The following is a 19,311-nucleotide window of genomic DNA, read 5'->3' on the forward strand; positions in this document are numbered from 1 at the left end:
ATAGCAATCTTCAGCGTGGTACTTTGTCAAACGCTTTCTTCAAGTCTAAGTAGACACCATCCACCCATCCATCTCTCCTGCACAATATTAACTACCTTTGAATAAGAGAACAATAAGTTCATGAAGCATGATCTTCCCCTCCTAAATCCAAATTGACAATTTACCAGAACTTTATCTCTTTCCAAGTGTTCCATCCATCTTTTCTTTGTTCTATCACATAGTTTTCCTACAACACTAGTCAAGGACACTGGTCTATAATTTGGTAGGTTTTCCTTATTTCCTCCTTTGAATATTGCTGTAATATTTGCTCTCTTCCAATCTTTTGGTACTCTTCCCTGCAACAATGATGTCACCACTAGACTGAATTTTATCTGCCAATTTCTCTTTACATTACTTCAATATCCAGTTTGATACTTCATCTGGACCAGATGCTTTATTTACATCAAGTTCTTCCATCATCTTAAGTATTTCCTCATAAGTGACTGAGACTGTACTTAATATATTCCTCACCAACTTATCCCTTCCAGCATCAAACTCCCCTTCCACAGTAGATACCGATCTGAAACTATTGTTCATAACCTGCACCATGTCTTGTGCATCCTAATAGATTTTTCCTTCAACTTTCAATCTTGACACACATTTTTTCTTCATCTTCCCATTAATATGTCTAAAGAACAGTTTTGGTTCATTTATACACTTATCTATTATATCTCTATTCTTCTCTCTATTCTTATTATCTCAATGTACTTGTTTCTAGCATCAATATATTCCTCCCTTTTCTTCTCAGTTTTCCTCTCCTTCTATCTATTCCAAGCATTTGATTTACCATTTCTAGCCTCTTTGTATTTTGTATTGAACCATTCTTTACCCTTTCTACATCTTGTTCCTCCTCCAGGTACAAATTTCTCTACAGCAAAATTAGATATCCTTGTAAATTCATCCCATTTTTCCCGAACATCTTCTGCATCTTCAAAGTCTTTCCAGTCCACAGCAACAAAGTACTTTCTTAATTTTTCAAAGTCAGCTTTACTATATTTAAATCTTTTCACCTTATAATTTTCATTAATGATTACATTTTAATTTTTCAAATTAAATTCCATCAACACATGATCACTGTTACCTTGAGGGATATCATAGTGTATAGTTTCAATAATTTCCATGTCCTTGGTAAACACTAAATCAAGTCTTGATGGTTTATCTCTTCCAGTAAATCTGTATCACTATCAACCCACTGAGTCATCAAGTTTTCCACGGCCCAGTTAGATAGTCTATTACTCCATGAGTTCTCACTTCCAGTAGCTGTCAATGTCTCCCAATTTATCTCCTTACAATCAAAATCACCAACAATAATTATATCACTACTTTCCATCACTATCCTTTCAAAACATTTTAATTTTAACACATCTACCAGCATCTCTTCATGCTCTTCTTTTTCCAAAGCATTGGTCATAGGTGGCACATACACTCCTACATAATTCATTATCCTTCCATTTCTGTTTCTAATCATCACTTGTAGAATTTTAGACTTGTCTTCACTTTTTATTACCTTCTCCACTTTAACACACTTTTTAGTCAGAATGATCATTCCACCTCCTCCCTTGTCACTTCTATTTTTCATCCATAAATCGGTCTGTCCTTTATTTATAATCTGAACTGGAAATTTCACATCTCATCTCTAGCTAAAACAGCTTCTATGATGTTAGGCATTCTGAGACGTCTCCACCAGTTTCTTTCATCCCTCCCCCCAGCTGCTAACTCTCCACTCCATGGAGAGTCCACGTATGGAGTATGCGTCAGTCATACCACTCTTCTAGACAAGGTGGAATCAAAAACTTTTTGTCTCATCAACTCCTCTCCTCTAAATGATTGTCTTCAGCCTCTCTCTCATTGCCACAATGTTGCATCTCTAGTTGTCTTTTACCGCTATTTTCATGCTAACTGCTCTTCTGATTTAGCTAACTGCATGCCTCCCCTCATCCTGCAGCCTCGCTGCACAAGACTTTCTTCTTTCTCTCACCCCTATTATGTCCACCTCTCTAATGCAAGAATTAACCAGTATTCTCAATCATTCATCCCTTTCTCTGGTAAACTCTGGAACTTCCTGCCTGCTTGTGCATTTCGACCTTCATATGACCTGAATTCTTTCAAGAGAGAGGTTTCAAGACTATTATCCTTCACATTTTGACTACTGGTTTGGACCCTTTTCTGGGACTGGCATCTCAGTGGGCTTTTTTTTTTATTGGATTTTTGTTGCCCTTGTCCAGTGTCCCTCCTACATAAAAAAAATATATATATTATCACCAATGTCAGGAATTCCCCATTCATTTTTTCCATTTTGTCTCACATAATACAACAACATCTGGCACAGTTCTGCTTCATAACCCATTCAATCCACTTACATTAGTATAACATACTTTACTTACTGTCTGATGTGCCATTTCTTTATTCTCATATCTCTTACCCTCCAGAAAAACTTCTTCTCCTCCTCCATTCATTGTTCATTTCTTTTTTTGTTTAGCCTCATTTACCAGCTCCTTTTGCTTCATCCTTTTAATCTCATCCATATCCATTTATCCATATATTCTTATAGTCTTCATCTCTAGACAACCTCAAAGACCCATTAATTACCTCTTCTGCTTGTACCTGTGTTACAAACCTTATTCTTATAGGTCTCATTTTTTCTTCTTCATATTTCCCAATTCTATGGAACTCTTCCACTTGCTTTACCACCTGACTGTCTTCACCTGTCACTTTCTTCAGTAACTTATTCAACAGGTTCTTTTCCTTTTCCTCTCTTTGAATTCTGTTTACCATTTTCTCTTCCTTTAAACCAAATACAATTACTTGTTTATATTTTTCTACAATGTCTCTCACTAACTTTTTCTCTTCTTTATAACATTTACCACTTTCTGTCTGAGGTTTTGTTTCTCATTTTCTTGTTGTTCTATTACTTTCTTTAGAGATTCTTCTTCAAATTTATGTTCATTTAACCATTTATTTTGCTTCATTTCCACATCCTTTACACTTGCCTTCATTTCCTCATTTCCTTTCTGAACAGTTTCTACTTTTTCCTTTATTTGTTTCTTTAAACAGTCATTTTCCACTTTTAACTTCTCATTTTTATCTTCCATCTCAATCAACCTTACTGTAATAATCACGAACTCCTTATCTGTCTCCTTCTGGTGTGCCTCCAATGTCTTTATTCTCTCCAATAACTTGTCCATCATTTCTTCCATATACAAAATTTTTCTACACTGCTGTCTATAGTTTAGTTCTCTTTCTTCTCCAGTGAAACCTTCAAAGGAACCCCTTTCTTTTGCGATGTCATCCTCCAAAATGTAAACAAACTAAACCAAACTTTCCTAGAGACAGGATAACTATACTCACAATACTGTTTCTCCCCTCCATATTTACCACCTAGGTATTCCTGTGTCTTCATAACATATCTTGTTCCACCATGAGCAATTTGTGTTATTCCTTCCTTCTATATGCAGAGCACTAGAAAACTGCAGCCATGTGTGTGTGTGTGTATTTACCTAGTTGTATTTACCTAGTTGTGTTTTACAGGAAAAGAGCTATGCTTGTGCTGTCCTGTCTCCATATCTATAAACATCCAGCTTAACTTTAAATTCATGAATATTTGTTGCTTGTATCACTGTTTCATCTAAGTTGTTCCATATTTCTATGCTTCTATTTGGGAAACCATATTTCCTAATTCCATCTACTTGCTGTTTTCCTCAATTTCACTCCATGTCCTCTTGTACCTCTTGAGTCCCACACAAATAAGTCTTCTTTGTGAACTTGATCCTTACCCTTTAAAGCTCTGTATATAGCAATCAAGTCTCCTCTTTCTCTTCTCTATTGTAATGATGGAAGCTTCAATCTCCTTAATCTTTCTTCATAGGTTAAATCTCTCAAACTTGGTACCAATATGGTTGCAGCTCTTTGGATCCTTTCTATTTTCCTTATTTCCTTTTTATTATGGGGTGACCAAACAATTGTGGCATATTCCAGTTTTGGTCGAATCACATATTCCATCAACTTTTTCATCATCACTTCATCCATGTAAGCAAATGCCCCTTCCATCTTTCTTAGTAACTCATAGGTTTCCCCAACTATTTTGTTTACACATTTTTCTGGTGATAAATTATCACTTACTGTAGTTCCCAAATCTTTTTCTTCTTTGGTTTTTCTTAATTTCCACTTCTCCCATGGTGTAGGAACTTGTCAGTCTTCTTTTGCTTTTTCCTAATTCCATCACCTTGTATTTCTTTGCATTGAATTCCATTTCCCATTTCTTACTCCATTTATATATCTTATTTAGATCTTTCTATAATATTTCACAATCCATATTGTTTTCCACTCTTTTCAATAATTTTGCATCGTCTGCAAACGGACTTATATAACTGTCAACCTCATCCACCATATCATTGACAAACACTAGAAACATTAAGAGAGCTAAGAGTGTCCCCTGTGGTTCTCCCCTTGTAACTCTACACCATTCTGATTTTTCTCCCTTTATTACTGTTCTCATTTCTCTGTCCCTCAAGAAGTCTGTAATCTAATTCAGTGTGTTGCCTTGCAAACCCCATATATTTTGAAGTTTCCATAGCAGTCTCTGGTGTGGTACCTTATCAAATGCTTTTTTTTTAGGTCTAAATAAACACAGTCTGCCCAACCCTCTCTCTCTCTCTCTCTCTCTCTCTCTCTCTCTCTCTCTCTCTCTCTCTCTCTCTCTCTCTCTCTCTCTCTCTCTCTCTCTCTCTCTCTCTCTCTCTCTCTCCTCTCTCTCTCTCTCTCTCTCTCTCTCTCTCTCTTTCTCTCTCTCTCTCTCTTGAATGATATCAATTGCTCTACTATAAAAGCTCACTAAATTCGTGACACAAGATCTTCCACTTCTGAAACCAAACTGTCTGTCAGTTAATGTATGTGTTTCTTCTAAATATTCCATCCATCTGTTTTTAACTATTCTTTCCGCTATTTTTGCCACCACACTTGTTAGGGACACTGGTCTGTAATTCAATGGATCTTCTTTATTACATCCTTTAAAAATGGGCACAATATTGGCTCTCTTCCAGTCTAGAGGGATTTTTCCTTCCTTAAAAGAACATACTATGGTATTGTGTATACTTTCTGGTAGCTGTTCACAACATTCACAACATTCCTTAAGTATCCAGTTGGACACTCCATCCAGTCCTTGAGCCTTACTTACATCCAATTCTTTCATAATCTTTTTAATTTCACTTGTGTTCATCTGTATCTGTCTCATCACACTGTCTCTGTGCCATGCTCTTTCTCCTTCAAATATGCTTTCTTTGGTGAATACTGACTGGAAGCACTTGTTCATTAGTTCCGCTTTTAACCATTTATCTTCATATGTAATGTCATCTTTCATTAATTTATCTATTGTTTGCTTGTTTTTCATCTTCCCATTCACATATCTGAAGAATAACTTCAGCTCATCTTTGCATTTGTTAACTATATCTTTCTCATAATTCCTTTCTTCATCTCTCAGGATTCCAATATATTCATTTCTTGCCTTCTTGAAATCTCCCCATTTCTCACTTCCTCCTTTTTTTCTCAATCTATTCCATGCTGCTTCTTTTTCTTTTCTTGTTGTTATACATCTTGTATTAAACCAATCTTTTTTCTTTTTCATTTCCTTTATTTTTATCTTCAGTACATATCTACTGACCCCTTCATTATAAATTTCCACAAATATATCCCACTTTTCCTGCGTATTACTTGCCGTGAACAGTTGTTTCCATTTAGCCTCTGCAAAATATTCCCTCAACCTGATAAAATCTGCTTTCCTGTAATTATATCTCCCATTCTTGTAAATTTCATTCCTATTTTCTATTGGACCACTGCCTATACTGAATTCAATTAACAGATAGTCACTCTTACCGAGGTCGCTGATTATTTTCGATTTTTTTAGTCTGAATGTTTTCGATTTTCTACAAAAGTAATCCAAACTGAATGTTTTCGATTCTTGCCAAGAAGTATTATTTTCAACAACCCATTTTATGTTTTTTTGGACTGTTTTCGACACAACTCTTACACATTTAGTGTCCGTTTTGGATTATTTTCGACACAACAATTACCTAGCTATTTACAGTTTGGATTATTTTCGACACATCATTGACCTAAATCAATATTTTTTGGAATATTTTCGACACTTCATTCAGCCATTTCAGACCTTCTTTGATTATTATCTTGTTAGGTTAGGTTAGGTTAGGTTAGGTTAGGTTAGGTTAGTTTTTATAGTCTTTTGTTTAAGTCTAAACGTGACGTGATGTGACAGTTCATTTTATCCAGTGTCGAAAACATTCAGAATTTACCATTTTTTAGTGTCGAAAACATTCAGTTCAATATTTTTTTACTGTCGGAAACATTCATAGTGAAGTTTATTTAGTTTCGAAAACATTCCAACCAATGTTTTTAATGTGTCGAAAATAATCATGATTGAAAAATATATTGCAGAACCATCGAAAATAATCAGTCTAAGTTGCCAAATCATTGTCGAAAATATTCATTCTTAAACATGTTAGTCTGTCGAAAACGTTCAGACTAAAAAAATCGAAAACAATCAGTCCACCCCTCTTACCTAGTGGGCACTGATAATTTATTCCTTCAATGATGTCCATTTCCTTTGTAAACAACAAGTCTAGCCTTGATGCCTCTTCATTACCCCCAAATCTTGTATTTTCTCCAATCTATTGGGTCACAGTATTTGTCATTATTAAATTTAGAAGCACATATCCCCATGACTCTTTTCCTCCATCCATGGTCCACTCTTCCCTTGCAATTAAAGTCACCCATAAGTGTTATATTATTACTCTCTGCCAATATTGTCCCCAAACAGTTACTAGTATCTCTTAACAATAATCTATAATCCTCTTGTGTCCATGCATTCGTCTTTGGAGGTACATAAGCCACTGAAAAATCTCTTCTTCCTTCTCCTTTCCTTTTTGTTTTAATTCTAATTACTTCCGCCATTCCTTCTCCCATTTCTACATCTTCCACTCTTATGCTATTCTTTGTAGGTAACATGACTCCTCCCCCCTTTTTTTATTATTTCTATGTTTTATCCACACATTATAATTACTATTACAAATTCTTATATTTTCTGTTGTCTCATTTAGTTTAACTTCAGTAATACCCATGACGTCATGTTGCTTTATCTTAATATAATTATTCAATTCTTGCAATGTTGATATTAAACCATTTATATTTGTGTATGCCACTGTCCACTTTTTATTTTTCCATACGTTATTTACATTTTCTATTCTTTTTTTGTCAGACACCATTTCCTGAGCCTCTCGTCTTTTACCTTCCAATAGAACTTTTTTTTCTCTTCCTCCGCTCTGTTCTCATTTTTTGCTTTTGCTTTTTTTATTAAATCGTTTACCTTGAGTCTCTCCTCCTCATTCATGTCCTTGTTTATCCAAACTTTCCTGTATTGCTCTATCTTGTCCAGTTTTCACACATACAATATCACTTCCATGGCTGTTGTTTGTGTCCTAAATTTTACTTTCAGTGGTCTCTCTCCTCCTTCTGTATACTTCCCCAATCTATGTATTTCCTCAGTTTCATTTATCCAGTCCTCACCTTCTCTCTGTATATTTCTTACAATGTCCTCTGCTACCTTTTTTTGTTCTTGTTCCCTCTTGTATCTTACTGGCTCTGTTTCCTCTTTTTAATCCATATATAACAATACATTTCTTTTTGTCCACTGTGTCCCTTACCACAATTTCCTTACTTAAATCTGTCTTTTCCTTCTTTATGCTTCTATGATTTCTGTATAGTTAACTTTTTCTTCCTCTTTTTCCTTCCTCCAGATTTGATGTTCACTTCTCATCTCTATCACTTCATTTTCCTGTTTTTTTTAACAATATCATTGTTTTCCATCAATTTTGTTTTTAGATTGGCACATAGTGTTTTCAATTCTTTGTTTTCCTCTTCCAGGTCAAGTTGTTTTTTTTCTAATTTTTTCACTCTTTCAATGAGGTCACTGATCATACCCTCCATTAAAACCACTTTCCTTGCATTTTTCCATGTAGTTCATTGTCTTCCTCAAATCCTGGGAATGGTGACTCCATTAGCAACTTTCCGCTCCCACCTATGGCATCTGCCTTGCTGGAGCTTTTACTTATTTTATTACATCTATTATTACTTAAATTTCCCTTATTTTTTATTTTTTGGGACAGGACAACTCTACTTGAGCACAGCTCCTACCTGAGAACACATTCTATGCTCCTAGTGGTGGCCATGGTCAAGCAAAATCTTTCTCTGTTGGAGCTTGGATTGCTGCTTGTTTACTCGACGACGACTTGACATGTGCGTGTGTGTGTGTGTGTGTGTGTGTGTGTGTGTGTGTGTGTGTGTGTGTGTGTGTGTGTGTGTGTGTGTGTGTGTGTGTGTGTGTGTGTGTGTGTGTGTGTGTGTGTGTGTGTGTCACACCATCCCCCCCTTCTTTCCTAGTACCACCCCCCTAAGCAGCAGCATGAGAAGGTGTTTGGTGCACTTTCCCACAGCAGTCACTACCTAGTAGCTGGAAGGAGTAGATGTACTGAGATGTGCTCTAACATTTATCAGAGACTAAGGCAGGATACTAGGAAGCCAGGTCAGTTGCCTTAAGTGGAGGATAAGTGAGTCATTACCAGCCATGCCCCAGCCTATTTCTATAGAATAGGAGTCTCCTTTGAGGTCTGCCACTGAGGGTAGTTGTGTATACCACACACTATACCCTGGGAAGTGACTCCTTGGCTGCATGTGTGCATGCACCAAGTTTTGTGCACAGTGAGCGGTGACTGACCCTCCTGTGTGTTCATGGGCCACTCTTTCATAGTAGTTTCTTGTGTCTTTTGATAATAAACTTTTGTCTTAAATGCTACTGCAGGTTGATGGAGTTCAGCTGTAGAGGAACAAAGTAATTAGTCATGAAGTAAACTTTACTTCCTCCCTAGGTCCTGACAAGGCATGTCACCCAGGAGGAAGTAAATGATACTGCTTGGCTTGAAGTTACAACACTCTGTTGGGCAATAGGAGGACTGTCATGGTGGGTGGAATCCCAACGGGGTATTATACCTTCATCATATGTGTGTTATTGTATGTTAACTGTTTTTCCTAGACATAGTTGTCAATTCTTTAGCAGCTGTGGGTGTTAACTGCTGTATGGAGTATTTCCCTTATCTGTAGGTAGGTAAAACAGGCTGGCGTCCTCAAATTATTGTGACCTGGAGTTATGACTGTCATGAAAAGGGTACATAAGTCACAAGGGACCCTGTACACCCATATTTGAGCCCTGCACTGAGTCCATGTAGATGGGGCAGTGAAGCTAGTCCAGATGTGGCAGCTTGGTGAAGGAGCTGGGAATTGTGGTCGTAACAGTAGTATATATTTTTTAATTACATAGATTCATTAAAAACATGATCTTAGTAAAAAGAAATTTAACTTACTTTTGCAACAGCATTGTCCATAAACAAAGACACTGATTCTTCCATTTTTGATGAGGTTTTGGTGACCACTGAGAAATTATTGCCTCCTTTATCACTATGGGTCAGATCAAAGAATTCTGGAACAGCTTCAATTTCCTTCCTCAAATACTGAATGTTGTTCAGTCCAGAACAGCTCTGAAAATGAAAAACAAAGGACATTTTAAAACTATGATTTCAGAAGCCAAGATTTTTTATTTCAGAGTGAATATTCCCAATGCATTACCTGTGGTGACAAAAAACTCAGGTCTCTTGATGTATCTTCTTCATGCCTTGATTCCAGCTTTGTAATCATCAGTCTTACAAAGTGAGTGCCCAGTCCACACAAGTTATGGAGGAGTGGGTTCATGACTCGGTCCACTTCCACTTCTTCAGGCCATGACAGTTTTTGCCAAGAGCTTTTTATCTCATTTAAAAGGAAAGAAAAAATAATGGGTATTCTGGAATTTGAGAATATACAGGCATTATGCAAAAAAGAAAATTGTATAGCATTTCATCCATTTATTTTTTACCTTGCCTTATTTACTCCTCAGGGTATGGTATGAAACACTCTCTCTCTCTCTCTCTCTCTCTCTCTCTCTCTCTCTCTCTCTCTCTCTCTCTCTCTCTCTCTCTCTCTCACACACACACACACACACACACACACACACACACACACACACACACACACACTAAAAGAAAAGGGAAAATGGAGACCTGTGAGAAAGGGAGGAGGATGATGTATGAAATTGTACTTGCTTCTATGAAGGAGAGTGGTTCCAAGGGTATGGATACAGTCAAAGCAGATTTCTCTGGTTTGAGGGTGGAATGAGGAAGATATGGAGAACTGGTAGAAAAGGAGAGTCAGTTAATTGGAACAGCAGATTGACAAAATGTAGATGTCTGAACTGATGAGGAGGAGCACAACGAAGAAATAAGGATATTGCAAACAAGAGGGGAAAATTTGGAACAGAAGGTGGAGAACTGCAAGACGGGAATAACTAATTGAGTGGAAGGAGTGGTTGGGCTGAACAAAGAACAGAGTGAATGGAGGGCAAAGAGAGAGAGAGAGAGAGAGAGAGAGAGAGAGAGAGAGAGAGAGAGAGAGAGAGAGAGAGAGAGAGAGAGAGAGAGAGAGAGAGAGAGAGAGAGAGAGAGAGAGAGAGAGAGAGAGAGAGAGAGAGAGAGAGAGAGAGAGAGAGGTGGAAATGGAGCAGAAAGTAAAGAAGCTGGAGGAAAGGGTGAGTGAATAACTCAACATAAAAACCCAATGTGAAAAGGTAGAAGATTTTAAGAAAATAATCAGAGCAGATGGAGGTTTTTAAAGATGGAGTCCAGGATTGCAGAGAAAGTGGTGAATGTGAATGAAAGATTAGTAAGGTGCTGCAGACAAGTGGAGTATGATTCCGTTTGGAGTGAAAGAGGAGAAAAGGTTGATCAAGTCAGTGATTTAGAAAGAACTGAAAAAAGGCAGTAAATAAAGCAGTGGAGAAAATGCAAAACAAAAGGAAAGATTTGATGACTGAAATAGATAATTTTCAGAGAATCAGAAAATATACTGAGAAGAGCCAATAAGAATAAGATTTAAAGTGCAGTGCGAGATGGAGGTGTTAGAGAGCACATGAAAAATGGTAAAGGATGAGAACACTAAAACAGCTATGGTTGAGACAGGATCTGAATGAGGAAAAGAGAGAAAGAGTGAGTGAACTTAAGAAGGAGATTATTGAGTAATAGAATCATCAAGGTGAGCAATTTCAACTGTAAGGAGGTGTGCTGGGAGGAATGGCTGACTCAGGGAGTGGAGGGATCATAGGGAGGCAGACTACTACAGTTGGCAGTGGAACATGGACTGATGCAGTTGGTGGGGAAATGCACAAGATTCAGCAGTGAAGGTGAATCATCTAGATTAGATTTTGTATTTACCAAAGAGCCTCAACTACTAAACAAAGTTAGAGTGGATATTCCATTAGCTATGAGCAATCCCACAGTTGTGGAGTCCAGAGTCTGGGATGAGAGAGGAACATATAGGAAAGAGCATAGAATTAGAAGACTAAATTACAGTAAGGCAGACTCTGAAAACATGAGGATATTTTTTTTGAGAATGCATGTTGGGATAATTTCCATTATGCTAGTAGATCACATGATAAATGGGAGGAGTTCTTAAAGATATACAAGGAAGAAGATAAGTTCATGCCAAAAGATACTGAAAATGCCAGAGATATACTGAAAATAAGGAATAGTTTAACATCAAATGTGAGATGGCGAGAAAGAAATAGAAGCAGCCTGAAAGAAATGAAGGAGGTGGAGACAGACTAATCTTTGGAATAAATCTAAGAGAGCAAGAAATTATTATATTAGGATTCAAAGAGAAGAAAAAAAGAAGCAATAAAAAGACATTATTGACAAATGCAAAGACCAACTAACATTGTTCTACAGACACGTGAATGGGAAACTGAAGACAAGGCAGAGTATTGACCTACTACGAGTAGATGGAATTACACATGGTAAACCAACAGAAATGGCAGAAAAGATGAAGAGATGCTTTCACAAGGTGTTTACAAGGGAACAAGTGTTCGTGCAGCTGACAGACAAAGAGGACACAAGGACACTAAAATTATGGAAGAGATAAGGATAACAGTACAAGAAGTGAAGGAAAGTTTGGTCAAATTGGATGTAAGGAAAGCAGCAGGTCCAGATGGAGTGTCAGATGGATTCTAAGGGAATGTAGTGAACAACTAGCAAAGATATGCAAACTCATAGGTCCCTCTCTGAAAGAATGAAAAATCCCACAAGACTGGAAGAGAATGGACATAATGCCAGTCTATAAAAAAGGGAATAAGGAAGAACCATTAAATTACAGATCAGTGTCACTTAACAGCATAATAGCAAAATTGAGATAAAGGTTGATGAAAAAGAGATGGATGGATTTCCTAGAAAATGACAATATTATATCTAACAACCAGAAGAGGGAGATCATACATAACCAACTTAATATGTTAACTCTCAAGAGTGATTGACATACATAGTGCAAAAGAGAGATGGTTGGGCAGATGGTATTTACCTGGATTTGAAAAAGGGTTTTGACAAGGTGTCACACAGGAGACTGATATGAAGTTAAAAAATGTGGAAGATGATTTTATGTAAAAATGTGGAATTTGGCATGATGGGCAGAAGACGTACACATGACAAAAAAATGGGAAATGAAACTATGAAGAGTGGCAAAGGAAAAAAAATCTGGGAGTAACTGAGGCAGAAAATATGCCACCAGAGAAGCACATAAACAAAATAAAGGGAGAAATTCTTAACCTAATGACAAACATAAGGACATCATTCATTTATTTGGATGAGGAAATGATGAAGAAAATAATAATCACAATGATACGACCATGGTCACCCCATGAGTAGAAACATTTAAAAAAGCTGGAAAGAGTACAAAGAAACTATGAAGAGTGGCAAAGGAAAAAAATCTGGGAGTAACTGAGGCAGAAAATATGTACCAGAGAAGCACATAAACAATATAAAAGGAAAAATTCTTAACCTAATGAGAAACACAAGGACATCATTCATATATTTGGATGAGGAAATGATGAAGAAAATGATAGTCACAATGATACGACCATGGTCACCCCATGAGAAGAAACATTTAAAAAAAGCTGGAAAGAGTACAAAGAGTAGCAACAACCAGAACTAAAGGCTTTGCCATATGAGGAAACTCAATAAAATTAAGTTTCTGACACTGGAGAGGAGATCTAACAGGGTGTACAGGTGGTGAACAAAGTGAAGAAGCTGGATGAAGAAGATCTGTGTGTGTGGAATGAGAGAAAACTAGAAGACAGTAAGAGAATGAAGATGACCACTTGCAGGAGAGATGCGAAGAAGTACAGCTTCCCAAGTAGAAGCATAGAAAAATGGAACAGACTAAAAGAGGAAATGGTCTGTGCAAGAAGCATCCACAAATTTAAGAATAATAGACATGGAGATGGGATAGCACATACATAGCTCCTGTCCCATATGTTACAACTACATAAATACAACTAGATAGGTAAATAAACACAGGAAGGCAGAATTCCAAGTGTTCCACTCATGGTAAGAAACAAGGCCACAACTCTCGAACTTGCATCCCATGCCTATCTATAGCTACTGAACAGGAGCAACAATGTGAAAGAAAACAAAACCAGTTTTGTCCAGGATTGGACCTTGGTCATATCTTGGTTAATACACATATATCAAATACATTATGTTTATATGTAATCAATCTGTGAGTTTCCATACAAGTACATACAATTAAACAGAAGTAAAACAAGACTAATGCACACATAGGATAAATTAGATTTATGGCACATTACTTTGATGAATTATGGCATTTAAAATACATACAATTATGCCTTTCCAGCACATAAACTGGTACCCAAACATGCAGAACAAAAAAATTAAATTTCACACTTACAATTTTAAAATTTGATTTTGTTTCCACAGCAGAAGGACTAACTCCTGTGGAATTCATCCCCAAATCATCTTTCTCAATATCTTTGGTGATGAGTGCCTTAGTTCTAGCAAAGACTCGTTCCATCCACCTCTCAATGCCACCAAGAAACCACTGCTGGTAACTCTGGAGACCAGATTGTTGCTGGACCTCACTGGGAAGATTCTCCCCAATCCTGAAAGAATATAGTAAGATATATACAGTATGCCATGAATTACAAAACTAAAAAGAATTTCAAAGCTCCTGAAGTTATCAGAGGATATTTTACTACTGATCTTTCCTATTGCCAGATAGAAAGGAGAAAAGTTCTCCAAGTACTTCTATAATTAAACAAGTTACACTCTTTTCCAGACTTCTCTTTTTTTTTTTTTGTGATGTACAAAGTTAACAATTCTTTTTTATTCTAAAATTTGCTTTTGATCTCTTGGCTGCAATGAAATCACATGGTGAAAGTAATGAAGAGAGCACACTGAAAATGTGTAACTTGAGATACTTCTACTATACTTGTGATAACTGTATTTTGAAGATCTGAATTTCTGCACCCATCAGATTATATAATACTGACCATGATAGCGATGATGATAACAGTGACTGAAATAATTATGAAAATAATGATGAATATAATTCCAACTCACTTACTTTTCAATGATTTCAAACTTTTTATAGAGTTGCCATACAGGAGTGCCAGGCTCCAGGGAGTATCTGTCAGCTTCACAGTGGCCTGAGGCACGGGCAAGTTTCTTCTTAACTGAGGAACTGTATATCTGGTGGAGGAGAGTCCGCACTCTGGCACCAAGCTCTGTTGTCAGTAGTGTGTAGGTCAGTTTCAGAAAGGATATACTTGCCTCCCTGATGGAAAAAACAATTGAGACATCAAAGTAGGAACAACCATGAAAATTAGGATCTGAACAGCTGAGCACAGGCAAATCTCCTACCCTATTTTTTCTTCAGCCTTTGTGTGCTAATTCCCTCATACTTGTCTGCTTCTCCCCCACCCTACTTCCCTCCAAAATCTTGTCTCCTTCTGCCTTCTATCCTCCTATTCTCTCCTCCTCTTACAATACACACACACACACACACACACACACACACACACACACACACACACACACACACACACACACAGACACACACACACACACACACACACACACACACACACACACAAAGAAATACAAGTGGACAAGTATGGGGAAGGAAAAGTAATGAGGAACTTCTATGCCAAGTCTTCCATCAGATGTCTCACAGGTCACTGAGCTGCTAGGCTAAAAAAAAGTTCTTGATTACATTGACTTTCTTATGTCATGTAAGAAGCACTTATTAATTTATCAACACACACAACTGATGCAGTCAATAAAACTTTGCTGCAAAAATGTAGGAGATAACCACTTATTGTATTTTCCTGTAAACCTAGATTATTGAATACCATGCAACACAACAAAGTTTTTTATCTTGAATATTGAGTCTAAAACAAGTCTTACCTGCCTTTAAAAATTTTAACATGCATTAAAGTCTTAGAAACATACTCATTTTCAATAAATCACGATGATTTTTGTCAAAAAAAAAAAAAAAATGATCACTTAATATTCAGGACAAAAAAAATGTTCTTGAGCTGAGATGGACTTTTTTCTGTCACCAGCCTGCCACCCTCAAGAAGGGAAGGCTCAGAGGTGCCTTCAAATATAAAATTAGTTGAATGCAATATCCCCTTTCAATATGCCAGAGTCAGTGAAGAGCATGGGACAGACATAGGCAATGCAGTGAGTGTGGTAGCACATTTCAGAAGTAAACAATAATTGCTTGGAGCTCATTTTGGGGTGAGGACTATGTACAGTGCATTATATGAACCTTTTGCCACAAGATGTGCTGGCATGCTAAACATGAGCACTTTTATATGAATTATATGTAAGTTAAACATTTCAAAAAGGCAGGTGGAACTCACTGTGGGTAATTTTCATGTAAGTAAGTGAAACATTTATTTGTAAGACATTAAAAAATAGGGCTGTTTCTTAAAGATATACAGCAACTCTCATTATCTTTTCATGTCTCCTAAATTTCTGCTATGATATTTATTGTCTATATCAGTTTTGTGAGGTGATACTTTGATGAAGATCTCCTTGCATGAACATAAGAAAGTTAAGGTAATTAGGAGCTCCTTTTTGGCCCGCAGCTCAGTAATGGAATCACATAGTGACAGAGAGCTTGCAAAGTCTCCCATTAGTGAGGCATCCAGTCCAGTCTTGTGTCTACTTGGTCTGTTCTTCATTATCAATGTGGCATTACAATAAGGGACAGATTTTCAATCCCTTTGATCCAGGTCAGTCATTTGTTTTCACCTTCAAGATATATGTACAAAAACTATGAAAATATGTATACACACTATTCCTTCCTCAACACTCAAGACCATGGAGAACTACACATGCACACATTCACTCACATATATATACATAATTGTACATACACACATTTACTCACACATATATACTTGTACATACACACATACATACAACAGAGAGAGAGAGAGAGAGAGAGAGAGAGAGAGAGAGAGAGAGAGAGAGAGAGAGAGAGAGAGAGAGAGAGAGAGAGAGAGAGAGAGAGAGAGAGAGAGAGAGAGAGAGAGAGAGAGAGAGAGAGAGAGAGAGAGAGAGAGAGAGAGAGAGAGAATAATCTAGGACAGCTACCTAAGCAGCCACAAGAAAAATCTGGTTGTCAAAACTATTAGGATCAAACTCAAAATTTTTGCCTAAGGCAGTGTGACAATCTTTTTGGATGAAAACCTTACTTATTTCTTCATCAATAATATCCTGAGATCCCTAGATACATGCACCTCTTGTGTTCAATGAACTGGTAGATGATCATTTAACTAAAATTACATGATTTTCATCATTGGTGATCTTGCAGTTGGGAAGGAAATAGTGTTTTATCAATTCCCATTTATCTTTCAGATTTTAATTTTGCATGACAAAACTATATACAATACTACAAGAAGAGAATGTGATATTGCACAAAGTTTCTATAGGAAAGCAGACCTATCCTACCTCAGTAGTGGGAAAAAAGCTTCCTGTAATGAGATGTACCAAAATGTATTGATATGCACACATGAGCACACACCTGTAAAACACATCATGATAGAAGTTGCACACTTCAGCCAGGAATGTGTACACTTCACCAGCCACACTGACAGCAAACATCAACTGCTGGTCCTCCGTTGCTGTGTGAGAGTTGCGTCCTTTACTCTTGAGGCATGACTCCCACCTGCAGAGTTTGGAATGTGCTGCTTCATCTTTCTCTATCATCATGCATGTCCTAATTTTTTCTTATAGTACTGATACAGAAAGTTCCCAGAATAAAGTCATCAAGACTATAAAAAAATACTAAACTTGTCCCAGCAATAAAACAATGTTATATGTACCTGATCAGTTCTCAAATTTGATAAGACCCACTGATACCCATTCCTTCAAGGATGTGACTGAGACTGAGGTCTCCATTCCTTCCTGCAGGCCACACAGTCACACACTGCACTGCTGTCTTAATTACATTCATCAAAGAATGAAACTTCACCATCAAGTTCACAACAGATTGAAAAATTAGGTCCTTACCAAATTCTTGAGAATTCCATCAAAGAATCTGAGATGAGCTGGTTGATTGAAGAGCTACTAGGAAATATATTCATCTCTTTCATGTTACAGTCATTCATAACTGCATTGAAATTTCTGAAATAGGTAAGTACAATAATTTGTTGAATATAAATATTCATAATACATCCAATAACCTCAATTCAAGTAATACCTCAGCCTTGTAGTTAATTTTTTGGCAGCAATACTTTTTGCAAACAAGTATATGCACACTCCCATGATATTACAAAATACAATACTAGTTGCTATTAATCAGCCTGAATCACAACCTTATAATGCCTTGGAGCTGAGCATAGGACACAATCTTGGAGTAGGCAGGGAAATGTGTGGTGAGATTTCTCAACTTGTCAGTTTCAGTTTCTACCCACTGCCTGAGAGAACTCTCAATATCCTGCAATCAAAGTTCACATCACTATATTGTATTCTAATAATATAAGGATTAATTATAAAATAGCTTCAAAAATAGATTGATTTCTCTCTGTGAATCACTCACTTTACAAGGTGTAAAGATCTCAAAATGAGATGTCATGGTCAGCACACAGTGATATACTAAAACTTCCTCAAGATTAGTTATTTCTATTTCATCTACAGTCCACATGCAATCTGACACACTCACTGGCCACACCCACTAGATATTTTTAACACAAAAAGGAGAACCAGAAATTAGCCCTTGATAATGAATTAATAATCAGCTAATGATTACTGTTGAGAGGCATAACACTGCTGTCTACTGCCTTGCATTACTGTCAGGCTGTAGTACTGTAGTTGCCTTTCAGTAAGCATGTGCTCATTTTTACCTGTAGCTTGGCTTCTCATCACCATTATTCAGGATTTTCACATCAATGTACTGCCTGCAATGACTGCTGAGTAGTCGTGAGGGCAGAGAGCTTGAGGTAAACTGCCAGCTTTTGGTGAACTACCACTAGACCTTTTTTTTTTTTTTTTATGTAGGAAGGACACTGGCCAAGGGCAACAAAAATCCAATAAAAAAATATGCCCACTGAAATGCCAGTCCCATAAAAAGGTCAAGGCAGTGGTCAAAAATTGATGAATAAGTGTCTTGAAACCTCCCTCTTGAAGGAATTCAAGTCATAGGAAGGTGGAAATACAGAAGTAGGCAGGGAGTTCCAGAGTTTACCAGAGAAAGGGATGAATGACTGAGAATACTGGTTAACTCTTGCGTTAGAGAGGTGGACAGAATAGGGGTGAGAGAAAGAAGAAAGTCTTGTGCAGCGAGGCTGCGGAAGGAGGGGAGGCATGCAGTTGCCAAGATCAGAAGAGCAGCTAGCATGAAAATAGCAGTAGAAGACACCTAGATATGCAACATTGCAGTGGTGAGAGAGAGGCTGAAGACAGTCAGTTAGAGGAGAGGAGTTAATGAGATGAAAAGCTTTTGATTCCACCCTGTCTAGAAGAGCAGTATGAGTGGAATGCCCCCAGACATGTGAAGCATACTCCATACATGGACGGATAAGGCCCTTGTACAGAGTTAGCAGCTGTGGGGGTGAGAAAAACTGGCAGAGACGTCTCAGAACGCCTAACTTCATAGAAGCTGTTTTAGCTAGAGATGAGATGTGAAGTTTCCAGTTCAGATTATAAGTAAAGGACAGACCGAGGATGTTCAGTGTAGAAGAGGGGGACAGTTGAGTGTCATTGAAGAAGAGGGGATAGTTGTCTGGAAGGTTGTGTCAAGTTGATAGATGGAGGAATTGAGTTT

At 37.3% G+C, this 19,311-nt stretch overlaps 1 protein-coding gene across 16 annotated transcripts in view; it reads right to left on the reverse strand.

Moving 5' to 3' along the window:
• LOC135112281 (protein unc-13 homolog D-like) overlaps nucleotides 1-19,311 on the reverse strand; it is a 149,296-nt gene that overhangs the window by 71,003 nt on the left and 58,982 nt on the right. For all 16 annotated transcript variants that reach the window (XM_064026570.1, XM_064026572.1, XM_064026579.1 and 13 more), the window contains 7 exons: nucleotides 17,864-17,985; nucleotides 17,559-17,672; nucleotides 17,071-17,214; nucleotides 14,599-14,808; nucleotides 13,924-14,134; nucleotides 9,724-9,903; nucleotides 9,462-9,635 (listed from right to left, as the gene is read on the reverse strand). In XM_064026570.1, coding sequence (XP_063882640.1) covers nucleotides 9,462-9,635; nucleotides 9,724-9,903; nucleotides 13,924-14,134; nucleotides 14,599-14,808; nucleotides 17,071-17,214; nucleotides 17,559-17,672; nucleotides 17,864-17,985 — 1,155 coding nt within the window. The remainder of the gene's footprint in view (nucleotides 1-9,461; nucleotides 9,636-9,723; nucleotides 9,904-13,923; nucleotides 14,135-14,598; nucleotides 14,809-17,070; nucleotides 17,215-17,558; nucleotides 17,673-17,863; nucleotides 17,986-19,311) is intronic.

Source organism: Scylla paramamosain, chromosome 23 (assembly GCF_035594125.1).
Source record: "Scylla paramamosain isolate STU-SP2022 chromosome 23, ASM3559412v1, whole genome shotgun sequence".
Lineage (NCBI taxonomy): Eukaryota > Metazoa > Arthropoda > Malacostraca > Decapoda > Portunidae > Scylla > Scylla paramamosain.